Raw genomic sequence first — 27,295 nt, forward strand, 5'->3', positions numbered from 1 at the left:
CTCAGAGATTAGATTTCGTTGTATTTTATATACACGAAACAACGTCACAATGATTTAAAAAAAATATTACGAAAAGAAAATTTGTTACAACTAAATAAAAATCATTACCAATAAGATGAAGGAAATGACTAAGTCATTTACAGTGGAATGTTATTTATCCTAACAAACAGAAAATCAGACAGAGTCAAATACTTAAGTTTGAAACAGAATTATAAAATTTCATTTGAAATAAAGAAGTATTGTAATCGTCACCACATTCGAATATTTATAAATTCATAAAGTGAAAGAAACTATTCTGAAATAATGGACGGAAAAAATTCCAGTCAAATTTCTTTTTCCACTTTCTTTTCACAGATAAACATATTTGTTTTTTTCAAACAGAAGATGCATATGCATGTATTTGCCGCAACAATTTTTCGTTCTACTTACTCTTTATCAATGAGTAGAGACTGAAACGATGAATAAACTCAGCGCGAAAGTAGGTCGTCCATAAAATCGTCTAAAATATGAAATAAATTCAGATTAGAATATAATAATGGAGCTCTCTTTATGATAATAAACTGAGAGCGTTTTGGGGTGTGTCGCAAAAATGTTAACGGAAGGAAAAAAAACCCACGAAATTGAAAGAACCATGACTTAAAAGGAAAATATGTTTTAGCTCTTAAAAATGTATATAAGTAAAGCAATAATTGAAACCTAAAAGTAGCATTTATGAATAAGACCTACTGAAATGGCCATTTTCAATTGATGCTTAAAAGAACTAAGTTTTTTTTCTTTCATAGCAAGTACAACCTGCCATAATTTGATTTCTCTTATGCATTACCTTTGAAAACTTCAGAAAGCATATTATTTTGCAAAAAGTTATTTGCAAACACGATAGATTTTAACAACTTCTTTTGGATGTGACTGTGCGCGTTATAAATGTCGGTTATTTATAAATAATTAATTTCTAGACTTTCAATTGCAAGCTATTTAGAAAAACATATTTATGTATGTTTGATGATAATATATTTTTATTTATTACTTTTATACAAAACAATTTTTAAAGAGTTAACTTTTTTTAGACGTGCATCTATTTTGTAAACTGTTAACGCGGAGACTGATAAAAAAAATCCCTGTCATTGTTCAATCAGAATAAATTATCATAAAAGAAAAAAATTCCACGAATCTTAAAAATTTTTCATTCATTATTTTTTATTTAATAAGCAACTCTTGGTTTAATCCATGTTTGAGAGATTTAATCAAGAGTTAGAAATAAATAAATTCAGTTTCTATGAAAATTTAGTTTACAGGCTGCATTATTATTGAGTGTTTCCAAAGAAATCGCATCTCAATTTTTTGTTGATTTAAACCAGCGGTTCTTAACCTATGGGTCGCGACCCAAAATTGGGTCGCGACCCAAAATTGGGTCGCGAAGCATATTTCTTGGGTCGCGCTGAGTCGAACCAAAAAAGTTAGTAATACACCAAATTTCAGACATTTTAGAAATGACGACTTGAATAAATATACAATCGAAAATGAATGCGATTAACAAGATCAAAAAATATCAGCTGATTAAAAAGCGAGAGCAAAAAAAGTACGTGTGATGATAATAACGGTGAGAACTAAATGGAGTCAATTTTATCAAATCAAGAACTCTTAACTGTAGAATTTTCCGCGAACTGTGTTTCGAATTTGGTGCAGAATACGAACATTTATTATATTATTCTGAAGTTAGATGGCTGTCCCGGGGCAAAGTTGTTCAAAGAGTATTATCATTACGGACAGAAGTCGAATTATTTTTTAGAGAAAAGAAACACCCATTAGCATCTAAATTCTCCGAGTTGAAGTGGATTACTCAAGTAGCTTATTTGTCAGATATTTTATTTGAAATAAATAATCTAAATACGTCTATGCAAAGACGTAATCATACTATTATTGAATTAACTGAAAAAATTACATGTTTTAAAAATAAACTCAAATTATGGAGAAATAAGGTTGAAGTAAAGATACTTGCTTCATTCCCGACTCTTAATTTACTTGTTGAAGACAATAATATTGATATCACAGATTTTGAAATACAGAAAATTATTATTAATCATTTAGAAAAACTAATAGCAGACTTGGATCGATATTTCCCTGCAGACGATGTTTTCAAATATAATTGGGTTCGAATGCCATTTAATTTTGATGTAAGTGATTTGCATGAGGAATTTGTTAATATTAATCAATTTCAAGAACAATTAATAGAAATACAAAGTGACCAAGCACTTCGATACAATTTCTACAAAAACACTGAATCTTTATGTGCTTTCTGGTTAAAATTAAAACCGAAAAGCCAATAATTGTTAAAGAAGCCCTAAAAATATTATTGCCCTTTGCAACAATATATGTGTGAGGCTGGTTTTTCGGCTCTGTGTGTAATCAAAAACAATTACCGGAACAAGTTAAATCCTGAAATAGATATAAGGTGCTCCTTGACAAGCATTCAACCGAGGTTTGAAGATCTTTCAAAATGTATTCAAGCACAAGGTTCTCATTAAAACTGTATGACTTGCATTTAAAATTTAAAAGACAACCTATGTATTCATATTCCTTTTTTTTTTTTTTTTAGGAATAAATTAAAATGTCAATTATTTTCAAAAAGTTATAAATATATTTTAATTTGGTCAATAAAAATTATTAAAAACACTTGATTATTAATTAAATTTTCCTTGGATCGAAAAGTACTTTTGTTTATCTTTATTATTAAAAAAATAAATAAAAAATTTGTAAGTTAAAAAAATTATCATCGTAGGATTGAAGATTTTTTAAAAATACGATCTAAAATAAAGCAATGAAAAAATTTTGACTTTTACTCAAATTTGGGTCGCGGCTTAAAAAGGTTAAGAACCACTGATTTAAACTTTATTATTCATATACCCAATCTGGCAGGCCTGATGCATCGTTTCCACATTTTTGTTGAATGATTATTATAAAAGCCATAGAATAGCAAAGACTTTCGCATTCATTTTTAGGAATTATAACAAACCTACAAATATTTCCGAGATTTCTAAGCACTAAAGAGAATTTTTATACTCACATATATGTACTAAAACTCATTACCTTTCGAAGTGAAAAATGTTAAAATTGCGTTCAAAAGGCAACGATAAATCATTTTCCAATCTACAAGTTCGATTAAACTTGTTCTGAGGAAAAAAAAAACATTTCCTGAAAATGATAGGATTGTCATTTTAATTCGCAGGTTGGTCCCCATTTACATTTTCTCCAGAATCAGTCGTCTGGAAATTCAAGGTCAAGGTTGTCTGTACCGTAATTTTCTAAGCGAAGGGGTGTGAACTTTATCCATAGTCGTGAAGTGGTCGGGGGAGGAAGAAAAGCTGTGACCGTGAAGCTGAATTCCAAAAATCCCCCACTCCCTTTTCCCTATTTCGTTATTTCTGTTTTTGCAGCTTTCTTTTGTAAGTGAATTTGGATTCATCTTCATGTGTATTCATACGATGTTTGTAAATCGGGATATGCATTTGCTAAACACCTTCTCAACACTGCTCGGGCGACTTCATTTCCATTCAAAAATTTTCTCTAATTTTTTTTTTTTTGTGTGTGTGTGTGTTTAAAAATATTTGGAAGTTTTATTTTATAAAAACAGTATGCATTGTTTTAGTAACACCATATATACATACACGTGCTGAGACAATATTAAATATATCGTTTTTTGTGAACATTCAACATTTATATAATTAAGATTAAATTTAAAAAATAAAATAGATGAAATAAACCTCTAAAACAATATGGTATTATAATATTTCAAACTAGAGGTTCGAATCGCCTTTAAATTTATTTGGAGGATTTTTACATACAGTTATTGAAATAAATTGAAAAATTAAATAAACCGTTATTCCGATTTCCACTACAATTCCTACTTTCTAACTGATTAAATTAAAAATTTCAAAATAATAATAATAATATTATTGTGTACGAGACATAAGTTTCAAATTTGAATCACAATTTTGGTCTTTGATAGGTGTTAATAATGAGCTAACTTTGTTAGTAATGAAATATGATTTCGAACTGGATACTTCCAAAATCAATATTTCCTTCCTGAGTTACACTCAGCTTGATTGATTTTCTTAAAAAAGTAAGTCCAAATCGATTCATTTCCTTTGCACGATCCATTGCTAAAAGCTGCTAGTAACAAATATAAAAGCAGTCCTTAAAACGTTGAAACATTAATGATGCGTGGATTGTCATACTCCGAATGATAGGGCATTTTTAGTATGCTATCATAAATTCAACTTGTCAAGTATGCATAATTACAAAACTAAATATATTAAAAACAAAAAGGTGTCAATAAAACGAATCATTTCTTTTTTTTTATTTTTTATTATTCTGAGCTGTTTATCATAAATGTTATTTTAAAACATTTTGGAAGTTTAAAAAAGGTATCATTTCCTGATACCTTTCATAAAATATTGATCTAGTAGAATAATGAACACTATTTTTTTTTAAGATTAAAATATATTTAATAGTATTTGTACATATATCCGTTTCAGTATATCTCCTGAATTTCCCTTTTAGGAAATTCAAGGATCAAGAGAGTGCGGATAAGATATATGGCATAATACTGCAAGCAAAAAAAATTCTTTCAGTTTCTCACACTTACACGTCAAGATAAATAATGAAATCGAAAACTATTTATTTATAAATAATATTAAATTTAAAAGAAACGCAGTCTCGACGCTGATTCCTGCTTATCAAGTATGCACCCTCTGCATAAATGTAAACAAATGCTAGGTCAATACCAAGAAACACGGAAGTAATTATAGTTGATAACTCGTTTCACTTACGCTATAAAATGGACAAGTCAATAGATTACTTTATTGACAAAGAGATTTATGAATAGGAAAGCATGAAGTTATCACAAGGAAGAGAAATCAAATAAAAAATTATACAAATATCTTTACACCTGTATATGATATTTTATCCAACTACAGAGTGAATCTCCACTTTTGACGTATTTTGTTTTCATTACAACTGCGTGTCATTTGAAAAAAAAAGAAAAAAGATTACTTGTTGCATAATTTACCACTCAAAAATAGCAATTGCAACGTGCATCTCAATTATTTCTTAGTATTACTCAGAACAATGACCATCGCACGCGTCATTTTATACAAAAAGTTTAGTTTGAAAAAATATTAGAGGGACGGATAAGGATTTTTTTTTCAATAGCATACCAATTATGAAAGTGCATAACTGATTCTTTTTTTAAAATCTAATTCCTAAAATTATAATACATGAATATGCACCTTTTTTTAAGGGATCTTCATGATTTTCATTCCTTTAAAAAACAAATGGCATAACATAAAAAGCGTAGAACAGAATTTCTTGTAAAAAATATCGTCCGAGTTTTCACCTCGAAAAATGAAGTCAAAAAGTAATACAAAATCATGATGCACTTTCCTTATTTAAAAAATAAGCAGATTTTATGCATTGAGATGCAAATATGAAGGGAATTTTTGGTGTCATATCATCTATGCTCGCCATTCTTGTTAATTTCATATAAAATATTCCAATAAAATATATTATAAATAATATATAAATGAATTACAAATAATAATAAATAATATATATTATAAAATATTATTTCTTGAAAGAAAACATAGATTTACTAACTTACAACTTTTAAAGTGAATGAATCCAAACAGTTGATGAAATTTTACTTAATGTTCTTTTCTCAAATTTAATTTCACTTTATCTGGGGATAACATCGGATCATGCATTTAAATTCAAATGATTTCATATCAGATTATTTGAGGTATTTCATATTCCATATTGAGATTAATTTCCTGATCTATTTAATTAGACCAACTGATGATTTCATCGGATAATACTGGATCATCGACAGATAGCATCAAACTAATCTATTCATCAAAATAATCAGGCCAAACTGCTATTCCTGCCTTATTTTGCTGCTCTTGAAATAGATCAGTTCTTCTAGTGAACCAAAAAACTCAAATTAGTCTGTAGGAAATCTGCTTTAACTTCACATTTATGTCTTTATTCCATAACCATCATGCTTGTGCTTCTTAGAGGCATAGAATTACTTCTTTATGAATTCTCAAGACTTTCCCACTCAAAGACGCTGTAATTCGATGCAAAAATCACAATATCACCTCGAGTACTGTTCGGATACTCAATTGAATCAGTGGACCTGAATATTCCCGAATCGGAAGGTACCATCCAATTAAATAACGGTATTGGGAGAACAGATGAGGCATTCAAGTTTTCTTGTTATTTAACGTACTGCTGTGGCATTAAATCTAAATGAAATATCATCATACCTTTAAAGATATACTTGTATTGTGAAGTTCGAGTAGTCATATCGAATTTTTGGTGTTCTGACACGTGTAACGTTTCATTTTTAATTCAGCATATTTCTTTGGAAATATGATTTTTTTGTATATTTTAATCTTTTATTCATCTCGCAAAACGAATTTATATGTGCAGTGCATTCTTCACAAGTAAACAACAACAACAACAAAAACAACATTTTGAAATGAAATTAAAGATGGGCATGCCCGTTAATTAGCGTCTCTTTTGGATATTCCAATGATATTTTAAATTGTGTTCAGATTCTATTTTTGAAATTTCATCAAAATATGCAATTCAGCATATTTTTTATATTGATATTAATCATTAATTTTCTTCAATGTTCGATATTTTTCTTCGCCGTTTAATCAAAAGCAACTCTGATATATAATCAATGAAATAAGAAAAATATTATTTAAGAAAATTGATTTATTTTGTATTTATTACTTATGTCTACCATTAGAATCAGACGGTCATAAAATTGGGAGAGACATAAAAATAATAATAATTCTTTACGCATTATTCGAATCGTGTCATAACACTTTTCTGTTTCAATCCATATTGTTTACCACTTGAAAAAAAAAATGGCGATGTGTTGCTTATCAAAATGCCTATTTCTGCTGTACGAAATGTGTTACTGAGCTCATTTATGCTATCATATGAATAAATAATAATGTGCTTTCCAATTTTTAAAATACGAAAGAAAAAAATCCCTGAATTATTCATAAATCTTCAGGATGTTTGTAGAAATTACTGTAATGAATGGTAGGAAACACAACTTCAGTAATGCATAAAAATTGTTATAAATAATTAAAAATACTACAATTAAAAGAAAAAAATCGAAGTAAATGTATCATATTTTTCAAAGCATAACGGAAAATAAATTTATAAAAAAAGCTTTTAAACGCACGAACTTTTCAATATACTAAAAAGCATATGTTTTTATACAATTTCTTACTTTTCATATCTTGAATTCTTTTATTCATTTAAAAAACATGTTGACATGGATTTATTTTTAAATTTACTAAAGTTTGTGCCATCTTGAATCTTACTGTATAAGAAACAAGATTCAATTAATGAAGCAATTAGCACGCAGTTAAGCTCTGAAAAAAATTTCCAGTGTTATCTTGTCTTGAAGAATTCGAAGAGCGCAAAATTTCAAAAACCTTAGATATTAAGAAATAAGATAAAAAGTCGGCCACTGAATCTCTTTTTCGACAAGTGTGAAACAAGACAAATTAAATAAAAGTAAATAAAATATGATGGTTGCAAGTAATTGATAGAATTTATAACTTCGCTTGGAAATCTGTATAACTGAGAAGTTTCTTTTACATAAGTTTCTGATCCAAACCATTCCATAAAAACATTTCATTCAAATGAAAAACAAAAACAAGAAAAAACATTTCATATCATTATATTTCATTCAAAGATTAACCAAAAAGTTTTTAGGGAACATACCTAACTGAAAAGTTAAAATGTCTCATTAAGGAAATAAGTACTGTTCTAGGAAATAAGGAGTTATAAAAGTTATTAAGACATTAGTTATAGTTAATTAAGTAGTTATAATTTATATTAATGCACTGAGAGCTAACTGTTCTAATTTGAAGCGGTTCATGTCAGCGGCCGGCAGTTGCAATCTTGTCGGCGGCATGTTAACACATTATAATATTGTATTCGGTCCAATTACTATTACTTTGTCCACTCTGGAACGGATTCGAACATTTTTTATTTTTAATATACATTGTTTATTTACCAATGGTAAAGTTTTAAAACGTATTAATTTGATAATTATAATGCATGCAAAATTGTACTCGCGTTTCGCAATTCAATGGCTCAATTTTCCGGTATAGAATAAATTTAACTTAATTGTAGAAGTTCATGACTTAATTACAGTTGCTTGAGTTCTCTTTAAAATAAATATTATGCTGTGATAAAATTCTTAACGTGAAATGACACAAAAATAGTAACTTTTATGTTTGGTAATAGCCTTGCAAGTAATGTTTAATTCTTGATTGTATACTGCTTGCAAGTCATGGTATGATTCTGTATTTAGTCAATAAACGAGATAAGTCAAAATAAATGCATTCATTGAAAATGTACATACATGCAGAGGTAATATAAGCACGTTTTGAATGTACGCCTCACAAATGCTCGATATGTGTGTGTTGTTATACTGCGTACATCAAGTCTGACATATAATTCTTGCCAGACTTTATGTTGCATGTCTATATCGATGCTGGCGGTAGCAGCTGTGATACGGGCTTTCAAATCAGTCATGCTCGCTGGACCTGGAGGCACATAAATACGATCTTTTACGGAATCTTCATAGGAAAAATTCGCATACAGACATGCTGCACAAAATTTGGCAAGAATTACATTTCAAACTTAATGCAACAATTAAACAGTCACTTTTTTCCCTTGAGATATAATTCATGGCTCTCTTTGCTTCGTCAGGTTTTCCCGAACCACCCGGAGGAGAACCAACAGCCAGTGAAGTCACCGACCATTCTCTTGTTCTCAGCTGGTATGGCTCCATGTATGATGGTGGCAGCGTGGTCACGGGATATGTTGTGGAGATGTGTACGCTACCCGATAAAAAGTATGACATTTCCTAATTATATGCATTGCGTAACATGAACTGGATGTGCTGAACTTGAAATCCCAGAAGATAACTTACGGGAACGGTTATGGGATTGTGTAAATTGCTTGAAATTAATTCATTCATATTATCAGTTAAATTCATTTGATCGAATCAGCATAATCAGATATTGATAAATATTTTATAATTTTTAAAAACATACATATTTACAGTTTATCTGTTACTAAATTTATCTTGTTTGTAACTCACTTTTTCATATAATAAGATGGTTAAATTCTTGTTGAAATTGAATAATTCTGAAAACTCTTTTTTTTTTTTAAATCATCAAAACTTCTATTCTAAAAGTCTTGAACCATTTTTCATTCCGCAATGAAATGAAGATTAGGATACAAGAATGTTTCTGGAATTTGAATCTCTGATTTAAGTTTATTTCTGTAACTTGGCTTTCATATAGAAATCCAATTGAAAGTGGAAAATAATATAGAGATATTTTGTCTGCAAAATAAATTTCAAAAGTTTTGAAAATTTCTGATCTATTAAGGATGGTTTGATCTCTACAAATAATCTTTAATATACACTCAATTTGGGTAGAATATCATTGATGAAACAAAATAAACTTATATATTTTTTTTCTTATTACTTCAGAGGAATAAAGTGGTAAATCTTTAATACAGGATTCAAATTTTTGCTTTCAATTCATGTTCTGGAAATGCCTACGAAACCACTGACCTCATATATAGAAAAAGAATTCAAAAATTAGATATAAGTGAATAAAATAAACATGAAATTTTTAGCAATATGAATCTCATTCATACTGCACTGGCAAATACAAAACATATGGACAATGACATGAATTTTAAATTGTGCAAAGATTTGATAAACGAAGTGTCTCTGTATTTTAACCAGCAACGGAATCATATAATTTTACTACTGGATTTAAATCTAGTCATTAAAATCCAATAACAATCATTTCATTGTTATGATATTTTTATTACCTAACTTTTAAAAAATTGCTACATGGAGCTGGGCTGTTAAGGAATTAAAATCGGTCGTCATGATCGTTACGAAAGACATGAGTTGTGAAAAATTCGTGAAACTCACTTTCTATTTTACTTTTGTAGATGGCATAAAGTGGCCTCTTCGGTCAATACCAGCTGTTCGGTTCCTGGGTTGTCTAAAGGTCAGCGCTATATCTTTCGGGTGCGTGCCGAAAACAGGTATGGTACCAGCCACCCCAGCAAGGAATCTAAAATTATCCGCCTTGATGACTTCCTTAATGATGAGTCGTCAGAAGAAGAAGAACCGGGTGAGTTCGAGATTTAGTTTAATTTTTTGTGATGTGCTAAATATTCTTTGTTTCGTTACTTTAAATCTTTTACACTAAGAATAGTCAAAATTGTTTTTGTGCGGTAAATGGAGATCGCACAAAAGAAACTGCACAAAAAATTATTCATAAACTTCATAAATAGTTATAATGAATAATATTTTACAACTTATTAAAAAAACATTTTTTTTTATGACATGGAGATGGATTGCATAAAAAAATAATAAGTTGTTTGCTGCTCTGTTATTCTTGCGATAAAAACTTGAAAAGTCTTTTTCTATTAATATGTAGTGGTTTATTTAATATATAGTGCCAGGTGGGTTGCCTCTATTTTGGTGGAGTTTTCAGGAAACGAAATTAAATATGCCTGAAGATTTATTATAAATTTCGGAAAGAAATGAGGTACATACACATAAAAAAGAGCTGCTGAATCGAATGAATGAAAAATTTCCGTCATGGGAAAAATTTTGAGATGGTAGTTAATAAACTAGGTTAATCAGTTTCATAGTCTGTAAATTAGTTCATAATCAGAAACCTGCCCCTTTAATTCATTTCCACTAATTTTATGAAGATGCTATTATAAATAATAAAGTTAGATGTTTTTTTTTGTTGTTGACGACTATACGTATTTAAATAACAAAAGGAAAAAAATATATTAAAATCTGATAATATACGTCAATTGCACAAAGCGTCCAAATATTCACAAAAAAAGGAGATTTCATTCCTTCATTGTTTTTTAGTAGTTTTAAAGTTTTGCTTCTGCATTTTTTAATGCTATTTTGAAAACAATTGCATTGAGTACGACTACGTGAAAAAGGAAAATCGTTTTAAAGAATATCTTCCTATCGCGCAACTCCCTTTCAAAACACAAAAGTTTGCTAACATTTTACATTTATTACAACACATTTTATAAAATTTAAAAACAAATTTATCTCAGTCTTTAAGGATCCTCAATAACCACAAAGGTAATCAAACAACATCTAAGCAATTTTAAAAATAGAGCAGCATTGATGCGTCAGAATAAGCCTTGCATTTGTTTTGAATTCATTACCCGCCGCTCAACTGGCAACTGCGCGCGCAACTCCCGTTTGTTCATGCAACTTATTCTGGTGTCTAACGCCTCACTGACACCTCTATCTTGCAATAGTTGTCTATTGTGTTTGTCTTTTAAATGTCTGAGAATCAATCACCGTTTTATGAATGAATTCCCTGTACGTTATGTTTATCATTAGAATTTCTCAATAACGTTTGATATTGATTGATCTATTCTACTCAGTTCGTTTGCGAATGCATTCGTCAATGTCCAAAAAATTATGACACATTCTTTTTAATGTTCTACATTTGGAAACGATCAGCTTCCAAAGAAACTTCTTACATGCGAAAATGTGCTCCAATGTTGTTTTGAAAATAGCAAGAATGGTGAAAAACAAAGGAAAAAATAGCATTTCAGTTGTTAATTATTTAGTGTTTAAAATAAGTAGAAACTATTTTTCATAAGGCATCAAATTTTACAGTTTCTTTTTATACGTTTGACCAGTTCGTCGGTATTATCTGTCTTAAATATTATTATCTTGGGCAGTCTTACCATGGAGATAAAAAGAAACCAATCCATAAAAAATAAAAAAAAGGATTGGGTTTGAAATCCAAACAGGCTTTTTAACATCTTTGCAGGTAAATTTAAAATGAAATGGATTGCTTTTGTAAAGAGATCGTAGACCTCTGCGAGTGTCTCATTTGTATTAATTGTGCATATAAGAAACTTAACAAAATTCCCCTCACCGGGCAAATATTTATTTACCTTTATTGGAGAAGCATGGGTTAGAAAAAAATGGTACTTTAGATACAAAGGACACAACAAAAGGAGGAAAGAAAAAGCTACGTTTCAAAGTGGGGAGTTCTTAAACCCATTCTAGCCGTAAGGGTCGATAGGGACGAGCTCGATCCTGTAGTTATTGGTGAAAACCTATGAATGAAACCTATTGATGAAAAGGCAACCTATTTGACGAAGAAATCTCTATAGCAAGTGAGAATAAAGCTAAGAGCTGTAGCATAAAATAGTGATCGCAATGGAATCTTGGAACATATAGCATCTGCTACAGCACTGAGTATGATTCAAGACATTGGTTTAGTAACTAAAATGAATAATACCAAATGTGTTCATTGTTATAAAATTAGGAATGAAAAGAGTTACAGATAGAAGTGATTTATTTGGTTTGACGGAAAAAAGATAGCAATTTCGTTGCAAAATGGAATGGATCAAGACAATTTCGCCGAACAATGAAGAAGCAACATCGTTCTGTCATCAAAGATCCTGGTTCGGTTTGTGATGATCTTGTGTCTCCGAATTCCATATCTGCCAGACTCATTAATATAATATATTATGCTTCCTACATGAAAAATGAATTTTACTTAGACGTCGATGACTATGATGGTAACAATATTAATATTAGAGTGGAGATGGATGGATTAATGGATGGAAAGGAGATGGCGGATAATCATTGCAGTGGGCTGTCTGTTTACTTCAATTAATTTACTCTTCTGTCACCTTCTTCTGTTCTTCAGCATTTGGATGGGACAATAGCTGACTTAAAGATTACTTTGTGGGCCTATTGGTGAGAATTTCGAGGGGAGGGGTGTTTCCAGTGCCAATGGTGTCCATAAATGAGATTATTCCTACAAGTAAAGTTTTGAAAAATAATGCCAGTGAACTAAATTATAAACACGTTATTAAATATATTTGATAATTTAAACACTTTGGCTGCCATATGAATCGCTTGTGATTCATACCTATTTTATAATTTGAATGGCATCTTTGCTATTACAGTTATGATATATCAAAGGAATTTTCTCCATTACATGAATGACTTGAATTGGAGGTGCTTAATGGAAGGAAAGTCGAAGTAACGAACATGTTAAGAGACTTCAGTTATTCAACCTGTTTCGACCTCATTTTAATCATAAAAACTATGAAACGCTGAAATAAATCAAAGCTTTCAAATCGTCAAAATATTGCATTTTTTTCGTAAATTTTAAGGAATTTGCACATTTTGAAGACATTTTCAAATTATATAATTTTTTATGTAGCAGACATTTGTATTATAGAATATGAAACAATACAATAGGGAAACTTAAAAAAAAATACTAAAAAAGCAGTGAGATTCTCCATTAAAAAATATTTGGATGCTTTTCAAGATCAAAACATGTCATATTTCAGATATTTTTGTCTTGTTATTGAAGCATGCACTAATCGCACATTCCTTGTGCAATAGAGAAAATATAAATCTGAAATTTTTTGCACGATTCTAATAGACAATAGTATCTAAAGTGACTCTTGAACTGCATTGCTTTTTTAATAATTTAACTAAATCACACCTTCCGTTTCTGGAATGCGTTGTCTTACTGATTCTATTAAGAGTCCAAACAATATTTGATGTGCTTGCGGATTATACGTGATTTTTGTATCAAATAGATTGGGTGAATTTTTGAGTGACTTAATTTCATCTTATACATTTGAGAAGCTATAATTCGATGCTCGTGTGACGCGGAGGTGCAAAGATTAGGGAATTAAAGCGAACCTTTTGTTAACTGTTGCTATCAAAAATGAGACAGCCAAACTAAAAATCTCTTTTTTTAAAAAAAAAGAAAAGAAAACATGCTTCTTAATTAAAACTGATGCCTCGGTAAGTTTATCAAGACTTACCGTTTGTTCACGCTGTTTCAAATGTCTCATTTTTCGTTTCAAAATAAAATACCAGCAGCGTTGGAATTAGAATATTTATTTGTAGGTAATGGGCAAAGGTTAAACTTTAATTAAAATTATTTTTAACATGTATCGTAGCTTTTACAAAGATTAGGTTTTATGTGAAAGCAAAATTTAGTTTTAAAGGAATAAAGATGTTAAATTATAATAAAATCATCAATGTGTTTTCGCTATAAGTGGTTATCAAGGTCTTCATGTTTTTATTCCTGCGATTTCCCGCTGGAGAATCAGTATTAGAAAGTTTCAGTTGTATATTGTTTCTCATATATCGCATTTTGAATAAGAATAAGTCATTCATTTCTTGTGAAATTTATGTGCATTCTTTTAAAGAAATATTTTATATGGATGCTTTTATTCTTAGTTTCTTTTTCTTTGAATGAACTAGATTAATGGTTCTGTGACAGGTTTGAAATAATTCTGGCATGCTACAAATGTGTTACTACCATCACAACAAAGAGAAATGTTTTTAAAAAACAGCCATTTTTTGTGTAATATGGAACACTCTTTTTCTGTTGCTCAGTGCAAACACTTTCCATTACCATTTCACTGTCTTTCAGTGTTTTAATTGCTGTGATATTTTAATCATACTCGTACATGCCACATGCTTTGATTTTCATGATTTTCAATTTTAGAGTGATTCGAAGAACAGTACATTTCGAAAAATTACCTCTACTTTAACCGAACGAAGAATTGCACGTACAAAACATGGAATGACACTATTTGTTATTTATTACTGAATATCTTATAACTTTCATCTAGTTTTACTCATTTGTGCTGGAAAATACTGAAAGCAATATTTTCAATTCTGATAGCTATCGAGAGAGAAATTGACTTTTAATCTTAAAATAAACTGAAATCCATGATTTTACAATTGATCACTAATTTCTTTTATGTTACATACAGAAAGCAGACGTTTATCTTTTTTTTTGTACATTGCATTGTTAATTATTTTTTTAGAGAGTTTCAAAATTGAAATGTTCGGATTCATTTTCGAACAAACCCTACATTTTAAAATAAAGCTGACTTTTTCGAATAATTGTATTCTTCGAACTTTTATTTCAGTTCTTCTTGTGGACGTTACATGAAGAAAATGACGGAAATTAACAGAATTCGTGCTGAAATATTTAATCCATTATTGAATTTTGCGTATCGTGTAATTAGAAAAATCTCTTATTTTGAAAACGTTTTGCCGTTTTTTATTCTGCTACTAGTCCATGAAAGAGGTATTCTAATAATTTTTGTTTCATGTTACAAATAGTTTAATTTTAAATTATAAACTTAAAGTATCCGATAAAGAACTTAATAATAAAGTACCGATAAAATTCCGATAGAAAACTTAAGTATTTAATATTTTTTTATTCTTTTGAAAAAATTAAGAAAAATAATCCACATTTTCTAAGCATTTTGTAGGTATTTTTAACTATCAAAATTAAAAAACAAATAAATAAGACATCAAAATTATCTACTGTCTTGAATGGTGTCTGTTAGGAGATATAAGAGTGAATAGGGTTAAAGTTCTCATTACCATTCACCTTACTTAAAGTACAACAAAGCATTTCCAAAAATTGAAGCTGTTTCAGAAGAAATATGAAAACGATATTTATGAAATTTCATATTATTAATACGAAAAGAGAATTAAGTTAACTGTTAAATGTGTTTTTTCATTTCTTCTATACAAAGTATTGAAATAGTCAAAAAATTCGAATTTAGGATTTTGACGAATCTTCATGTTTAGACCTCACTGAGATCGAAAAACACATTTGTGACGTCATATTTGGTTCTTTGTCTATTTATGAACGCGATCACTCAAAAACGCTTTGAGTTTGAACTGATGAAATTTATTAGAGATGGATTTTTCATCAAAGTTGTTGATTTCTATCAAAATTTGCATACGATCCATTCTGATGACGTCTGTCTATCCGGGTATCCAAATATGGGTTAACATGATAACCAAGAGAACTGCATTATGTACACATTTAACTTCTCTAAAGTGGAGGCACTTATCAAATTTGATACCAGATCCGACAAGGGAATGCCCGTCTATCAGTATATGCTTTCATAAGCATGTAAACGCGGTAAATTGTATATATATTATATGAAGTTTGGTGGTAACTCAATTGATTGGAAAACCCACATCCAAAGCTCAAAGTTGATTCTGGGGTACTCTTAATCTCGTGGCATTGCAAAAAAAAAAAAAATCCTCAGGTGTGCACGATAAATTTCGTAAGATCGCGAGATTCGAGCCAAAGATCTATGTTTCATAATTATGGTTTGCCAATACCATGGAAGGGATTCAATTTTTTTTGTAGATTTGTATCATTTGATATATTGTCATAGTGACTCGAATTTGGTTCCCAGCTAAATATTTTTTAAAGTGGAAAATAGTGCTACTACAGTCCTGTAGATCAAAAAAGGATAAGTTTCACTAATTTTGGTAATAACTATTTTGGTGTCAAGATAAAAGATGGATAAATCTAATATATAAAAATCGTGTCACGGTGTTTGTGTTCGTAATCCTCCGAAACGGATCGATCGATTTTTCTGAAATTTTTTATGTGTATTTGGTAGGTATGAGAATAGGTCGTAAAGTATACTTCATAACGCTAGGTAATTAGGGTATCCCTATCGACGTTCAACGTGCGCTGAATGAGATGTTTCTGTTACACGTTAAATCCGTCCTGATCAAACGTCCTCCTACTGGTGTGGTGTGGAGAGGGGGTGCCAGCTCAAGTGTCCTCCTCGTCAGCTGACCTCGGTTCAAAAAGACGCGGTCCGTCCCAAAATAGCGCAAGTGTTGCTTCAAACGGGACGTTAATATAATTAACCCAAACCTTAAAACCCATCCCCACACATTTAACAATACATTCGTTATTTTTTAATTGACAACTAAATTATTCACTAGAAATCATTTATATGGCAGAGCAACGTTTGCCGGGTCAGCTAGTAATGAATATAAAATCTTTAAAAACTTTTCTATCATTTCTCTAAAAAATAAAAATAGTTTTTTTTCTTTCTGGCTTTTGTTGGGCCAAAATAGAAAACTTGAAAGCGTGAAGAGCAGAAAGCAAAAAGAATATAAAGTCATGAAAAAAAATTTTTTAAAGACATTTTACTATATAAAATCCATTATAAATGTGATTGCAATTGCAATATAGCATTTAGGTTTTATCTCCAGATTTGTGGTAAATGTTTTCCTATTTTAAAAGATTGATAAAGGCTTTTTTTTATTTATTGTTTTAAGAGTTAAAACTGTTTAGTCACAATCATCTTTCAGAAACGAACGGTGACTTGATTCATTGCGTTATTTCGTGTCCATTATTGCTTTTTCCGGTTTCAGAATAAAACGCGTTTTTCATTCTTGAGCAATTCAAACTATTAAACATTGGGGTAAAGCACGAGAGATTCAGCAACACGCACATACCAAGGTCATTTTGTGTCATAATGTGTTGTAGTCCTCTTTTGTTTGCAAAAGGGAAATATTCACTTTATTATTACTTTTTATAATGATGTTTTTTTTTTATTTCATTGGAGTATTTCAGAACAATCTAAATAGACAACCTTTTTTTAAATGCCTTAACTGATAAGGAATAGTTTTTTAATATAAAATGAATGAAATTTTTCTTTTCATAATCATTTGCATATCCTTATTATTTATCATATATCATTTTCTTTCAGATTTATTGAATTTTTATTCAGTTTTTTTTTCCCAAAAAATAAAACCAGGCCTTTTATTTTCAGCTGAAGAGTTGTCTGCTCCAATTACAATAGAAAGCGGAAACAATTTCACAGAACGTTTCGATCTCAAAGAAGAAGTGGGAAAGTAAGTTTTAATAATGCTTTATTTCTTCTTTATAGCTTAAAATTTAAAAGTCTGTAAGAATCATTTTTAAGTTCATTCACATTAACACCACCAGAGACTTCTAAGTTAGAAAATAGTAATAGGCCCGATGATTCGACATTTCTGGTGTCACCTTAAAAAAATATTAAATTTTTTACTTAATACATTTCTTTAATCACAATCTGTTGCCTCATACTGATAAAACAATAATAACAGCAAAAAAACTTTCAAAATTCTCTTTTAGATTTATGACATTTCGAAGACTTTTGATATGGGAAATGGTTCTATCGCTGAACTGCTCTCTCTTGAAATGACAATATTTGTTTCTTTATTATTTATAAAGATTAGTAAACTGAGCTTTTCTGCGACAATTCATATAGCGAAACTATCACCTGTATTTAATATATATTGAGAATTGGATAATTCAAGCAATAAAGGCTGAAGAATGAGTATATATATATATCCCTGTTTACACGTACTCCACATGCGAAGTTTTCTGAGAAAAATAATTTTTTTATATGCAAAGTGTTCTTTTCTGAGACAGCTGTTCCAAGCGGTATCTGTTAAGTGGTGTGTGCGAGGGATGACCCGCGTAGGCGTAGAGGAGAGGTTCCGAAGGCTGATCAAATAACATTCCTCTCCTCTCCCATTTCTCGTCGACGGTTGCTTTACGTTGGCTTCCCAGCGAAAAAAGGACGTAAAAATATGTCTCGCGCATCCACTGCTCTCTCAAGTGGTCTGAATTTATTCGAGAGGAGGCTATTGCATTGCCATATATTTCCATTTCTTATGAAATACTTTAAATGCTTGAAAATTTTATCATTTATTAGTTCATGTCTCTATTTATTTAAAGTATCTCCGTGTCTGTAGGATTTTATTATTTATTCAATTTTTGTTTTGTTTTGTCGCGAAATGATCCTGGTAAAACAAATTTTCTTCGTTTCTGTGGATGTAAAATTCGCATAATGTATAGAATGAATGAATGGCACTGAACGTTAGTTATCTGTAGAATACCTTGAAGTCAATTTCATTAAATGCTTTTTTTTATCGATCTTAATGAGAAGAATTCTCAGGAAAATAGAGACTGAAACTTGTAGAAGTTTTAAGCTCAATCTTTCGAATGCATAATGATTTACTCACATAGAAGTTTTATTTATTACTTCAGTAAGATTTCTTCAATTGTGTCATCGTTTTTAAAATTTCTTAGAGCCGTTAATTATAAAAAAAATTAAAAGAATGAAGAGTAATAGAGGGAGCAATTAAAATATTCGGGAGAAAACAATTCCCAATTAATTTGCCCTTTTGAGCATCAGTGTTAGAAGGCAAAAAATGAGTAGTTGCAGACTTACAAGAAAATGTACATTAAGCTTCAAAATGCTTGTTATTAGGAAATTGTATTTCGGAGATGTTAGCAAACAGTTGACCCAACTGATCGGAGAAACGCACTGCAGTTTTCGGTACATTAACAAAAATGCATGAAATCAATAATTTGCAAAGAAAAGTAAGCTAATTTGATTTATATTTTCTTATAACTGAAAAATTAGCAGCCAGCTACTATTTAACTGAACTATAAAAATTAATTGTTCGCTACGTGCTATTAAGTTTCCCCCTTATTTTTCTATTTTTTTAGAACCTCGCATGATGTTATAAGTTTTAATTTTCACTTAACATAATCGGGGAGTTCCTTAGGTCTCAAATTACGGTCCAGATTCTTGGTTGTTAATTATGAACGAGTCTTTGTGCATTTGAGGATAATCCTGAATTTAGAGTACAAGCTTTTGCATATGATAAGAAATAAAGCATCTTTTCATTTTGCCTATATATGCAAAGTTATAATGAAAATAATGGAAGATTAAGTAAAAAAATATGTATAAAAGTTTTGCACAAATATATGCAAATATATCAAGTTTAATATAGAAAAGAAAGAAGTCATTTTCTAGAAATTAGATTAAATGGGAAGAGAATACCATACACCAAAAACTTAGAGTACTTGGGAATCAATTTTTCTTTCTATCCCTTATTCCACACTTGAACGAAATAGGACAACTTAAATAATAATAATAATAATAATAAACTGACCAAGACAACTTGGAGTTCTACTCCCCTTACAGCTAAGAAAATATGTAAAAATGTATTTGAAAAAAGGATAACGTATGGGTCTGATATTTGGTTTATTAGAAAAGTTGGGCAAATAAATAAACTTCAACAGCTACAATGTATTCCACTGCTTGCCATAACTAGAATCTTAACTGTAGATGCCTATAGCACGGCATCCACAGGGGCACTTCAAATTCTCAGTGGTTGTTCCCCTGTCGATATAATTATTAAAAGAGAAAGGGAGGCGGCTAAATTAGAGAAGAAAAGACTGTATAATATTCAGACAATAGGCGGAACTTTGATTTTGAAGTATTTATATCACCATGGAAAGTCAAAAGAATTTCATGGAGCTACTCTGTGGATGTTATGGCCAAAGGTAATTGTATTTATACAGATGGATCAAAAATGGGGGGAGGGAAATGAATTGTGCTTTTGTACGGTATGAAAAAGAGCAAGAAAAAGAACCTAGAACATTTAGCTTGAATGACAATGCAACTGTCATTATGGCAGAAGTGGTGATAGTCAGAAATGCTCCGGAGTTTGTCGCTCAACACAATTTAAAAGGGGCAAAAATCATTTCTGAATCAAGATCGGCTTTAAGGGTTCTTGATTCCGTTGGCGAAACAAAAAAATTAATAATTGGATATAAAAGAAAAAGTTGCTGAACATGGTGTTAAAATGATCTGGATCAGAGCACATCAGGAGTATATTGGAAAAAAAGGCGGATACACTAGCCAAGGGGGCTTTAAACTGAGAAACCTAATAAATAGCTTTTCATGAGTCCAAAATCCAATTCAGAAATGAAGCCAAAACCTTTAATTATTAAGAAATGGCAGGAGACATGGAATAAGTCCATCAAGGGACGAACTATTTATCAATATTTTAAAAACGTTTTTATTAACAGAATGGAGAATGATTTTTATTTTAACCAAATAGATACTGAACATGATGTATTTTCTGTACATCAAAGTCGTTTCTTTGTCGAAAGTTCTACTTGCCAGTGTAGCACCGAAGAAGGCTGTGTCAATCACGTGATCAAAGCCTATGTACTACGACAAGAACATAGATTCAAATGCCTAAGAAATGGCATGGCCCTTGACGTCGAAGAACTCTTAAATTTCATTAGATCTTCTATTCAGGACATTTTATCAAAGCTCTTGTCTTTAGTTCTCTCCTAATGTAAGACGTTAACTACTTTAAATGTATTTATTGCATTCTTAATGTCATAATATTTAATATGTAATGTAAAAATGTAATGTTTCTGCTTTTTTCTGGACCGATATGTGTTTCTATCTAGAGGGTCCTTTGTTTGCAAATTCCCCATATCATCAAGGTCGTTTGTTCCTTCGTGATGGACGGGGTTGCTATTCAGTGGCCCTATCAAGTTTCCGGCATGTCCTCTGAGTAGAGTCCGGTATTTATTGAATGGTTTATATTTTATGTAAAACGTATTTTATATCTAGATGATTACAAGTATATCGTTTCTGACAACTGTAAAATTTTAATTATCTGAATGAATGCAACAGAAACTGTGCACTGGATTTGAAATGTGAAGAAAAGCTATGCATTTAATGATCTTTCTTTAAAAACGGATAGGAATTTTTGAATTTAGAAAATGTCTCAAGACATCCAATGAATTCTATTAAAACAGCATTTTTATTCTCATTATGTATGAATATTTAGTGAGATCGATATCTACAAAGGCATCTCTTTACAACATCTAAAGATAAAATTCTAATATTCTTGTGAAGAAAATTTCTAAAGTGTGTGCAATTTTCTCTTCTCAATAGGGGCCGCTTTGGAACTGTGTATCGCTGTGTGGAGAGGTCGTGCAGTCGTCCGAGAGCCGCAAAAGTGATTCGATGTTTAAAGGTCAAAGACAAGGAAAAAGTTAGGCAGGAGATCGAAATCATGAGCAGACTCCATCACCCTAAGCTAATGCAGGTGCTGGCAGCATTCGAGAGCGGAAGAAACATGATCATGGTCATGGAATAGTAAGCCACAATGGTGTTACGTTTTATACTATAAAAGAATTGTATATCTTTAAACTATTTGTAATAAATTGATTTTATGAATGAATATATGGCCGAGTCACAAATTGTCATGACTTCATTCAATAGTTGTGTGCAAAATCTTAAATTAGCTCATTATGAACTTATTTCATGAGCATCATCTCAAAATCGTTTCCATAGGAATGTAAAAATGCAATTAAAAACTAAGAATAATTCTTTGTATGACATGGTACATACATGTTGATTTACTTTTATTTCACATAATAATAAGTTACATTTATTATTTTTCATATTACATACTGAAGAAATCTAAATTAAATTATCTTAAAAAATTAAGGCTAAGTGAACCATTATTTGACATTTTTTTTAAAATTTATTCTAGCATTTCTGGTGGGGAACTGTTTGAAAGAGTGATCGCAGACGATTTTGTGCTGACTGAACAGGACTGTATTCTGTTTATGCGTCAGATCTGTGATGGAGTGGCTTATATGCACAGGAATAATGTCCTCCATTTAGATTTGAAACCAGAAAACATTCTGTGCAAAACGCGCACTTCACATAAGGTACTTGAGAGCTCCATTATGGTTCTAACTATTATAGTTATTATATTTATATTTTCTTTTATTTTGTTTGAAAAGTATTTGTTTTAATTCAATGAATGTTTTCAGCTGATTTTCTTCTGGCATTTCTTTTCAGAATCATCAACTTAGTAAATTCTGCTAGTACGCCGCCTCTCTCACCACAACTGGATAATATATTTTTTTTTAATTTCGTGCAACTGTAATTAATAATTGATTGATTATCAAACATTGTATTTTTAAAATTTAAGCTTTATTTTTACTTGCTATGAAACTATTTGCGACTTTTCTTGCTATAAATATTCAATTATTCTTCTAAGGTTTTCATTTAGATTCAAAGCAGGATTACGTTTTATTATTTAGGAAGTTATTTTAAAACTTTAATTTGAATTTATTTCGCTAAATTTATTGAATTTAAGGGAAAAAAAGACATTGTGTTATGAATAATGAATACGATTCAGATGTTCGCCCTTTTCGTCTGACTGTGTTTAAGAATTACAATGTGCATCCTCAATAGCCATCAGGTAGCTTCAAAGCTGGTTATTAATCAAATGCATGAACGTAATTTTAAAAAAATGCATGAAGAAATATGAAAAAATATGAGTTACAGAAGGAGCTCAAAATTTGATTTTTGTGTTTTTTTCTGTTTTAATATAATTTATTAGGCACTTGGATTTCATACTCATATCATATTCCAGTTTTATAAATTGTAGATTGCATACAAATCATTTAAAACCATGAGTGTAGCGTATTAAAAGTAGCTTTTGCATCAAGAACTTATTCACACAATATATTTTAAGAATAGAGAAGACATTATTAGAAAAATATGCAATATAGACAGTTATATATGTGGCATTCTAAGTGTAAAAAAATGATCGAAAGTGTTTATCAAACGATTAAAATAATGTACTTTAATTTTTTTAAATATCCTGCGTGTAGAATGCTCTTATAATAGTTTTCATAAATTTTATAATGTTTTATTAACAATTGCGGTAAGATATTATCTATGTCTATTCTGATATGTAAAATTTAATGAGGCTTTCTGCTGCTTTTTTTGTATATCCATTTTTAAAAATTCCTACAACATATGAGAAATCAAGCGGCATCGAAATGATGCATATAAATAGTTGAGCGTATTTATGATGAGCGTATTTATGAACCTATGGAAATATTGCTATTAAATTTCATTATAAAAATATGCCATAAAGACATCTTGCCAATTATTACGTTATTAAAACATGTTTTTATAATATCATCATTTTATAATTGTATTTTTTAGATCAAAATAATTGATTTTGGACTCGCAAGAATTTACCAACAGGATGATAGCCTACGAATTTTATTTGGTACACCCGAATTCGTGGCTCCTGAAGTTATCAACTACGAGCCCGTCTGTCCTGCCAGCGACATGTGGAGTGTTGGCGTCATTTGTTATGTCCTGTAAGTCATCTTCTGTAATTGCCTTACAACTCGTAAAACTTATTTAAGTAAGAAAGTGTCGCAGAAGCTCGTAACTTAACATATTAACAAAGACCTTAAGTACGAAGGAAAAAAAGGATTTTCTTTGACTTCATAAACTAAACAAATCATTAAGAAGAAATCTGGCAACTAGGTGCTCGTGAAATGCCTCAACGAATAGCATTTTTATTGCTCAATTATTTATAATAAAATAGTTGCATACGACGTATTTTCGGAAGATATGGAAATGCAAAGAAGCTTTCAAAAATCCGTCCCGATACTTCCACCATAGATGGGATTTAAAATACTCTTATAAAAAGTATGGAAAGTAAAAAAAAAAAAAAAAAAAAAAAAAAAAAAAAAGGAAAAAATGTAATTTTTAAAAATATTTATTTTATTTTTCTAAATAGCATAGTTTTCTACTCTGGTTTGAAATCAAAATCTGGTCAACTTACTTATCAAGTATAAAGGGTTGGTAAAATGGAATATATATTCTGTTACAGAGTTGTCATTCCACAAGCAAATGATATATCGAATCTACCTTCAATACAGTAACGCAGCAACCGTCGAGGCAAGAAAGGTATAGATGCCCCGGTCATCAGATATACGGAGGCCCCAGACAGAGAAAATATTAATATGTTTTTACTACTCTTTAAAATGAAATATCATAAAAAAATGCCCCAGGCGCCTTTTGCAATTCCTAAATAACGACTGTGCATACACACGCGCAAAATAACTTATTACTTGGGCGCTGATTACTCATCCTAAGCCATTGTCTTAGTAATTCTTTCAAAGCTTCAAAACTGGATATTAATCAAACTGAACCAAATCAAATCTACCGTAAACCGTACCGTGTCAAAATGAAATAACTTGCTAGAATGAAGAAACGCGCTTTATGTGCTGTAATTCTGACCTATATGATGTGCAATGATACGATCCTAATTTAATAAACTATAGTCATAGCATTATAATAAAAGGAAAGTATACTTCAAAGTAGCGCAGTAGGTATTAATTTCTGCAAAAAAATGTGGACTTAGAAATGTATTAAATGAGCTTACTATTTTGTGTGAAAATGTTTCTTTTCCCTCCTTCATTGCAGTCTCTCAGGTTTATCGCCATTCATGGGTGATAACGACACCGAAACATTCGCTAATATTACTCGTGGAGAGATGGATTTTGACGACGAAGCTTTTGATGAGATTTCAGACGACGCCAAGGACTTCATTTCAAAATTGTTGGTTAAAAATGTCAGGTATTGTATTTCAACTTTTTCTCGGATTTAATCAGTTTTTCATTTATAAATATTCATTATTAAAGACAGGTTAACTTTCGCGGGTTGAACTGCTTCTGAGAATGACGTTATTGAGTATATCTTAATGCTTCCTAGTCACCTTTGGTGACCACGTAGTTCGCCAGAAATAGTGGTTATATTTCACTTAAATAGTTTAGATATAACTGCATGGACATGATTCTGTGAAATTACCAGATGTTAAAACCTTGTTATGTTAATTGTTTTGTATATATTCCTTGCGTACATGGATCTTTCTAATCGCGACCTGTCCATGACATCATACATCATACAGGCATTGACTTCAAAAACGTAAATATCCGGTTCATATATTTTCTAAGTTTCGCAATATTATCACTTCACTTTTTCTAATCATCTATGCAGATATTAAATAGAATATTTCTTTAGTAATGAAGCAATCGAAGGACATCACGCGAATAAATATTTGAAAATGATTTGAATTTCAGGGCAGCAATGTAATATATTGTTGGAAATTGAGAGAAAATATTTTTTTAATAATTGTCAAAATTCAACAAAAATTTGAATGACTTTTAAATTAATATCACTAAAAGGATCATTTTTTTCAAATTTTGAAACAATATAAAATTTATTTTGGGCAATTACGTTTGGGATGGTATAAAGGAAAAACATAAAAGTTCAGCTTTATTTTTAAAAAGTCGCTTTTGAACACATGGCACGTAGCATTATTAAACACGTCATCATTCGCAGGATATACAGTTGCCAAGTAAATATGCACCTGATCGGCAGTAATGTATAAGTATGCACAGCTGTTGAGGGTGCCTTCCACATAAATTAATTAACCTATAGCATGCAAAAAAACACCATGTGTCAGACCGTCATACTGTCTCCTTGTTTCCTTCCAACAATGGTTTCTGGAAGTTTTTCAAATACATTACGACAAATGCCCTCAACACTCCCCAATTTGATTCATCTGAAGGAGACATGGTTCCAGGATCTAATGTTTGCACGAAATGCAAATTCACAGCGTTTCCTGCAATGTAGAATCGACTGATTATTGTGCGTTAGAATCTTAATGAACAAGCGTTCCAAAATTATGCTACTAATATGCAAACTAAATTTTCCCATCCTTGCACTTCCTTTGGGAATCATGTAAATCACAACTTTTATTGAGTTTCATAAATAATTTTCTACATTCGAGCCATTGAAATTAAAATATATTTATAAATTTGTGTTTCCGTCACTTCGGTAGATTTAAGGTATCCGCATACGTTCAGAGATCATTTTGAGAAATATCATTAGAATAAACATTTTAATTGCATTTTATAGTCATTATTGCATAAAAAATCCCAATGGAAGCAATAAAAACTATTTTAACTTTCACATGTTTTTATAAATAATTTTATTGTAAAATCTGACAAAAACTCACGACACAATAAAACAAAATGAAAAGAATAAAACTGCAAATAAAGAATGTTGAGATACTTTAAACACGTTTGTCTAGAAGATGTACTGGAATCTTACATAAATTCTCAAAAGTAAATTTTTATAAATTTTTGAAGTGAATAATATAGAAATTTCTTACTATTTGCACAGCTGTTATCGTAATAATGGGCCATAAAATTCAAAATTGTGATGAAATTGTAATTATTCTAGTATATTCCCAAGAGAAGGATATGTAAAACTACTTGCCAAGTTTGGAAGTTGTAATACAGAAAGAGTTTGAAAAATCATGACATGGGTACGGGAGTTTTATGAAATAATCGATTTGGATAAAAATGTATCATAAATACAAAAAATATGTTTTTAATATAAAGTTATGGAAAAATTCATTTGAAATGCATCACATTTACATATTTCACCTTCTTCATTCTCCTCCGTTTGATTTTGCACTTTTTAGTCCATTTTTTTTCCCGAGCCATTTTATTGCAGGCAACGAAGGGACGCTTTTATTCATTCATTCCCTCCTGATCAAGAACAGTATACCCAATAGCAGTTTTTTGTCATATCTAAT

General features: G+C 30.4%; 1 protein-coding gene across 3 annotated transcripts in view; it reads left to right on the forward strand.

Annotated features, from left to right (window-relative positions):
* The window catches only part of LOC129990133 (twitchin-like), a 111,337-nt gene that overhangs the window by 79,697 nt on the left and 4,345 nt on the right, over positions 1–27,295 (forward strand). For all 3 annotated transcript variants that reach the window (XM_056098128.1, XM_056098129.1, XM_056098130.1), the window contains 7 exons: positions 8,803–8,947; positions 10,069–10,253; positions 17,770–17,851; positions 21,757–21,960; positions 22,361–22,541; positions 23,836–23,996; positions 25,114–25,266. In XM_056098128.1, the coding sequence (XP_055954103.1) occupies positions 8,803–8,947; positions 10,069–10,253; positions 17,770–17,851; positions 21,757–21,960; positions 22,361–22,541; positions 23,836–23,996; positions 25,114–25,266 (1,111 nt within the window). The remainder of the gene's footprint in view (positions 1–8,802; positions 8,948–10,068; positions 10,254–17,769; positions 17,852–21,756; positions 21,961–22,360; positions 22,542–23,835; positions 23,997–25,113; positions 25,267–27,295) is intronic.

The sequence above is a fragment of the Argiope bruennichi genome, chromosome 2 (genome assembly GCF_947563725.1).
Source record: "Argiope bruennichi chromosome 2, qqArgBrue1.1, whole genome shotgun sequence".
NCBI classification, from domain to species: domain Eukaryota; kingdom Metazoa; phylum Arthropoda; class Arachnida; order Araneae; family Araneidae; genus Argiope; species Argiope bruennichi.